This window comes from Echinops telfairi, unplaced genomic scaffold (assembly GCF_000313985.2).
Source record: "Echinops telfairi isolate 266 unplaced genomic scaffold, ASM31398v2 ScPeMD7_31;HRSCAF=116, whole genome shotgun sequence".
Classification (NCBI taxonomy): Eukaryota; Metazoa; Chordata; class Mammalia; order Afrosoricida; family Tenrecidae; genus Echinops; species Echinops telfairi.
The window spans coordinates 14,153,069-14,160,258 of NW_022103928.1; the positions used below are offsets into that span (position 1 = coordinate 14,153,069).

At 41.6% G+C, this 7,190-nt stretch overlaps 1 protein-coding gene across 1 annotated transcript; it reads left to right on the forward strand.

The window, feature by feature from the left end:
- Positions 1-794: 794 nt before the first annotated feature.
- On the forward strand, positions 795-980 carry LOC101642442 (small EDRK-rich factor 1-like). Its single transcript, XM_045289802.1, has one exon. The coding sequence runs from the start codon at positions 795-797 to the stop codon at positions 978-980; it is 186 nt and encodes a 61-aa protein (XP_045145737.1).
- The last annotated feature ends 6,210 nt before the right edge of the window (positions 981-7,190 follow it).

A 7,190-nucleotide genomic window follows, 5' to 3' on the forward strand; every position in this document is an offset into this window, starting at 1 on the left:
AAGCTTCCTATGAAATGCTGAACACTGCCCCCAACCCTTTCACATTATCCTATAGTTTTCTTTTCCAAACACTTGCCACAAAGAAGTGTCTCCTTTTTATGTCTCCTTCTTGTTGCATTAGAGTATATGCATTATTGAGGTAGCCTGGGGGTGAAAGTCTTGGCAACAGGGATGTTTAACAACAAATCATCCATTTCAACCTCAATAGAAGATATATAGAAGAACATGGGCCTCCACTCAAGTACTCCCTCAATGCAAGCATACTTTCTTCCATTAAATTGACATTCCATGATTCTCACCTTCTCAAGCCAACCGCTGAAGACAAAGCCAGTGAATAAGCAAATGTGGTGAAGAAAGCTGATGGTGCCCAGCTACCAAAAGATATAGCATCTGGGGTATTAAAGGCTTGAAGATAAACAAGCGGCCATCTAGCTCAGAAGCAACAAAGCCCACATGGAAGAAGCACACTGGCCTGTGTGATCACGAGGTGTCGAAGGGATCAGGTATAAGGCATCATCAGAACAAAAAATCTTACCATAGTGAATGAGGGAGGCAGTGCGGAGTGGAGATCCAAAGCCCATTAGTAGGCCACTGGAGATCCCCTTGCAGAAGGGTCTCCGGGAGGAGATGAGCCAGACAAGGTGCGATGTAGCAAGGATGAAAAATACAACTTTCAGGCGCAGAGGGCTGCCTTCCTAGTCAGCAGGTGGTGAATGCGGCTGGCCGGGCAGGCGTGCGAGGGAACTGTCACTTCTCCAAGGCGCTCTCTCTCAGGCTCTGTCCCTGTGGTCAGCATGGCCCGTGGAAATCAAAGAGAACTTGCCCGCCAGAAAAACAGGAAGAAAACCCAGGAGATTAGCAAGGGAAAAAGAAAAGAGGATAGCTTGACTACCTCTCAGAGGGAGCAGAGGGATTCTGAGATCATGCAACAAAAGCAGAAGGCAGCTAACGAGAAGTCTATGCAGACAAGAGAAAAATGATGACTGGCTAGTCTGGAATACCTGGGTGCTCCTGCCAACGAGGTGTATGCTCTGAGATCAAGATTTTGTAGAGTGAACCATCATTACATATGTTATAACTTATCCTTATAAAACGGTCTATTTTAAACTTTACCTTTCAACCTGACTTAGTGTGATTTTTAGAACCATTCTTTAAAAAATAAAACACTAACCATGCATGTAAAAAAAAAAATACAACTTTCCTCTAGTTCCTAAATGCTTCCTCCCTCCACTATCATGAAACCAATTCTACCTTGCAAGGCTGGCTAGACCAGAGGATGTACACTGGTACAGATAGTAACTGGAAACACAGGACGAGTGGTGTGAGTGGCGATACTGGGAGGGTAGAGGGAGGGCAGGTTGGAAAGGGGGAACCGATTACAAAGATCTACATGTGACCTCCTCCCTAGGGGATGGACAACAGAAAAGTGGGTGACAGGAGATGTCAGACAGGGAAAGATATGACAAAATAATAATTTATAAATTATCAAGGGTTCATGAGGGAAGGGGGAGTGGAGAGGGAGGAGAAAAAAATGAGGACCTGGTGCTAAGGGCTTAAGTGGAGAGCAAATGTTTTGAGAATGATGAGGGCAATGAATGTACAAATCTGCTTTACACAATTGATGTATATATGGATTGTGATAAGAGTTGTATGAGCCCCTAATAAAATGATTTAAAAAAAAAAAAAGAACTATGGGAGAACAGACAGATCCAGAGATTGAAAACATGGTTGGGCATCTGTTTCTGGGTGAAAACTCAATGTTACAACTTTGAAGCCAAATAAATAAATTCCGTATAACTTCTCAAAAGCAATTCCCCAATACTGTACTGTATTTTCTGCTCATAGGATAAACAGCAGTATTGAAGTGTTTTCTAATGTCATTGATTTTGTTGAAGGGCTTGGAGGGAAAATATAGCACACTGTATCTGAGAATGTATTTTCCCACTTAAGACATGTCCTACTGTAGATTGGCTGTGAATTGAAATCTGATGATGGCTCAATAGCACTATGCATCAATAGTATACACACACCACAACATAGATTCTAGAAACACTCTCTGGGATCATTTGAATCTCCCTTCTCTTCTGTGGTATATAAAATATTTAACTCTCAGAGTGGAGCCCTGGTAGCATAACGGTTACCCATTGGGTTGCTAATTGCTGTCTCAGCAGTTCAAAACCACCCTCTGCTCCTCAGGAGAAAAATGGAACTTTCTACTGTCAAAAAGAATTGCAGTCTGAGAAAGGAACAGGGGCAATTTCACTCTGTTCCACACAGTCGCTATGAGCCGGCATTGAGGAGATGGCAGGGAGTTTGGTTTTTTGGTTTCCATTCCTATATGACAAAGTTATTGTAAGTAGTGATCAGGTAATAACCAGTAAGGGCTATTATTTCTTATTAAGATAAGCAATTAACAATAAAATAATAAAAATTTAAAGAAGTTATCCAAAATCACTAAAATATTTCTTGTATGACCTAAAACTTACAGTAGGTAGAGTTATGCACATTCTGTTCCACAGTTGCAAATTTTAAACACAAAAACACCAAGTATGTCTGATAATGACAGAAGCTTATGTTCCCTACTTTCATCTGTACAAACATGTTCCATGATTGTTTAACTGAAATCTGTATAAGTTTAAACTCAAGAATATGTAGAACCACCATCACTGAAGACACAACATGGGTGAACTTCTTCCAAACAAGAGTGATGCAGCACGGTTCACAGTGGTCAGAGACCACTCAAATACCAGGGAGTCCCCAGGTGAACGCATCTATATTATAATGTTTAGGAAATAATAAGTAACACAATATGATGTTTAGCTGTGTATTATTAAAACTCAACAGTAATCTCAGTAATTGTTTAAAATTTAGGTCAACAAGACTTTGTGGAATTTATCTTTCAATTATTATTTTAATTTTTTAGAATTGATGGTGCATGGTGATAATAAAAAACAGACTTTCTGTAGGCACACAAAAAAAGAAGCTATATAGAAGGCATGAATGCATTTTTTATGGGTAGATAGATGAATATGAGAGCAAAATATGGTTTTAGTTATACAGATAATTTAGGCAAACAAAATTTTTTCACTGAAAAAATGCCATGAAATTGGAGCACCAATTTCTTCTAACTTTTCATTGAGGTGTCAACACCTTCCTAGACCTCTGCAGTCAGAGATTTCCCTTATTTCTCCAAGTTGATCCTGGCATCATGAATAGATCCCAATTGTTTTTGTCATAAGCGTGTTCAGTATTTCTATGGGTCCCGTGTCTTGCCATTTGTATCGTCAACTTACAACAGGAGTCAGGGTCGATGACTGGGGGAGGGAAAGCGGGAAGAAAAGGAAACAAAGATTCTTTCCACATTTAGCAGTCTAACCAATAAAATTCAAATCTCTCCCCCATGGGACTGCCTGCTGCCGTTCAGAAACTCTCATGCTGATTCCAGGGAAAAGTGGCCGCTGACCATTTTCTGTATAGGCGTCAATCATAGTGCAAGGCAATGGATGGTAAAGGAAGGAGTAAAAGATTGGAGAAGTTCTTTAAATAAAAAAAGGAATCCCAATGGATCCTTTTAGTCCATTAAAATTACCCTAACATTCCAGGTCTACACCAGCAAATTTGGTATACAAATACCAAACATTTACTTGCGACAGCCAGAGGGAGCAGTTAAGGCAGAAATGAAGATTCAGAGAATGCAATCAGCTCGGTCAACTTTTGTCAGCCAAATGCTCCCCTTAGTGCGGATTTTCATGGTTGTTTATGAATGCAGCGTGTTAATATAAGGTTTGTCCCAGATACACAGAGAATAATTCATTTTGCAATATTGCAGTGGAGGAGAGGTCAGGTATATTCAGAATAACTGTAGCCGTTGCCCATATGTGTCCGGTTTTTATTTTCTTTCAACTGAATGTGTTTCATCAGCCTGGACGTTTGGGCTCCAACCAGTCACTTCTGAAGCAATATTTTTACCGATTGGCTCGTTGGAGTGCTAAAGAACTGGAGAGAAGAGCAGATTTCACCAATCAAGCCAATACAACCACATTACCCCTCACATGATCATGCAGCACAGAGGGTGCTTAGATCAAAATCCATTCTTTGTGGCTCACCCAATCTTTCTGAGCCTCAGTTTCCTCATTGTTTAAAATGGTGCTTTGTGACCTCTGGCTCATCCTTTCAAGTTTGGCATGAGGACCAAATGAGAGTGTGGAAGAGCTTCTTAACGTTCAAGTGCAGGGAAAGTTGTGGCCTTTCAGCTTCTTTGCTTACGGGAAGGCATCTCTAACTTACGGACAACAAAGGATGGGACAGCATCTTAGAATAAATTCCTGGAACCAGAATTTCTCAAGATTTACCAGTTCCACCTAATAAAGTGGTAATTAAACACCAATTACCACGGGGAGGAAATCAGATTAATGCAGGGGTGTCTTACCTGCATTTTAATTATGAATTAGGAGATTCCATTACAAGGCCCTGGCAGGGCCTGCTTTATTGGTTCATCAATAAGGAGCCTGTGCTAATGGACTGATCTGCAATGTCCTCTGAGCAGTCAGCCCTGGCTTTCCCACTGGAGATCATAAACTCACAATAATTTTCACGGTATGAAGTCTATTTTCTTCAAGCTTGTAAAGCAGTAATGAGAAGCACCAGACGTGGGAGGAAAAAACAAAGACGTCAAAGGTCATGGATGCTCATAGCTTCCTTACCCGCATTAGAGACAAAGTTACTTCTAACTGCCAGAGCTCTGGTAGGGCCATCGATGCACACAATCCAGTGTTTGCTAGCCTGAGAGGGAAACTTGACTCTCAAATCATGATTCCTGCCTTCTTCAGCAAAACCTTGCTTAACTTCACCAGCTCATGACCGTACTGTGATCTGCTTCTTTCTGGAAGCCCACTGCCCTCCAGCTATTCAGGGGGGCTCCCGCTCTCTGCTTCCTCCTTACAAACCTTGCTGCTCTGGTGTTTCTCAATCTCTCCTCCGTGTTGTCCGACATTCCAGCACCAACACGGGGAGAAGGTCCTCTTCCCCCTGCCGTTGAGCCTGGTTGCTCAGTCCCCAAAGCATTTGCACACGCACAGTCTTTAGCTTGTCTTTCAGGAACTTCCTGCGTGCCGCTCCTCTATCTAGACACTCAAGACCAACCCAGGGGGCCGCAAAGCTCTCTATTACCTTTATCTCTGCTTTCCATAAATAACTGATAATGAAGGAAGCTCTTATTTCATACAGTCAATAAATCAGAGTCACCTTGTGGCCTATGATACCCAGTTCACAATCAAAAAGAGAGACAAAAATAAATATTGGCAAGGATGTGGTGAAATTGAAACCCTCATACATTATTGGTGGTACAACTGTTGTTGGAACACAGGTTAGCCTTCCTCAAACTATTAAACATAGATTTAACATATAACCCAGCAATTCCCATTCTGGATATATGGTGAAGAGAATAGGAAATATATTCAAACAAAACTTGTACATGAATGTTCATAGCAACACTATTCATACCAGCCAAAATGCAGAAACAACCAAATTTCCATGAACTAAGAGATATATAGAATTTGATATATTCATACCAAGGAATACACAGAGTCCTGGAATTACAAATGAGTTCCATTCCTAAATCATCCTTTAATTCAATTTTGTACACTGAATAGTTAGGGAAGGCTTGTATCAGATGTCATATAGTTAAATATTTTTTCTTTGCATGTAGTTTATAGCATACCAAACCAAACTCACTGCCATAGAGTCGATCCTGAATCAAGCAATCCTATAGAACAGGGCAGCTAGAACTGCCCCTGTGGGCTTCTGAGACTGTAACTCGTTAGAGGAGTAAAAAGCCTTGTCTTTCTCCTGCTCATTTCTATTCATACAACATTAAAGAAACACTTTCAGGTATACCAAAACATCCTTTAAACCTAATAATGTCATCATTGTTCTGTGTCATCAAGGAGTGCCCAACTCATAGTGGCCCTCGGTACAAAAAACCCTGAAACACTGCCCAGTTCTGACCTAGCCTCACCATTCTTGTTATTTTGAGCTCACAGTTGCAGCCATCCTATTGAAGGGCTTCTCTTTTGTGCTGACCATCCACTTTACCAAGCATGATAGTCTTTTCCAGAATTGCCTCGTCCCTCAGAGACTGATTTGCCAGATCACATGTCCAAGTGCATGAGACGGAGTCTCTCCTGAGGGGCATTCTGGCTGCACTCCCTCCGAGACAGACTTGCTGGTTCTGCTGGAAGTGTCTGGGACTTCGAATGTTCTTCCCCAACACCATCGTTTACATGCACCAGTTCTTCTGGACTCTTCCTGGACTCATTGCAGCCATCCTATTGAAGGGCTTCTCTTTTGTGCTGACCATCCACTTTACCAAGCATGATAGTCTTTTCCAGAATTGCCTCGTCCCTCAGAGACTGATTTGCCAGATCACATGTCCAAGTGCATGAGACGGAGTCTCTCCTGAGGGGCATTCTGGCTGCACTCCCTCCGAGACAGACTTGCTGGTTCTGCTGGAAGTGTCTGGGACTTCGAATGTTCTTCCCCAACACCATCGTTTACATGCACCAGTTCTTCTGGACTCTTCCTGGACTCATTTCACACGCCTTTGAGGTGACTAGGGCTTGTATCAGGTGCCCCTCAGTCCTCAGAGGGACATCGTAGTTTTATTTTTAAACACTTTAAAGAGTTCTTTTGCAGCACATTTGCCCAAGGCATTATGCCATTTGTTTTCTTGATTGCTGTTTCCATAAACACTGACTGTAGATCCAAGTAAAACAAATCCTTGACAGCTTCAATCTTTTCTCCGTTTATCGGGATGTTGTATATTGGTCTAGATGTGAGGATTTCTTTCTTTATATTGCATAGTAATCCATGCTGCATGCTATTTGATCTGTTCACAATTATCCATAGTTTGTTATGATCCAAGCTGAATGAAGTTGAATGAATGCCTCTGCCTAATCAATAAAAGACAAGTAAACATCTTGCTTGTTTTCTCTGCCAAGATCCATCTGACACCAGCAATGATACCCCTGGTGCCACGTCCTCGCCTGACTCCAACGTACATTTTTAGCAGCTCCCTGGGGCTGTTTTGCTAAAAAAAAAGTTGTTAATGATCTTCAGCAAAATTTTACTTTCATGTGATATTAGTGATGCTTTCAATGACTTCTACATTCGGTTTCATCACCTCCCTCTGT

Excerpts from the sequence above, each read along its gene's own strand:
- LOC101642442 (XM_045289802.1), top strand. The coding sequence starts at position 795 with ATGGCCCGTGGAAATCAAAGAGAACTTGCCCGCCAGAAAAACAGGAAG.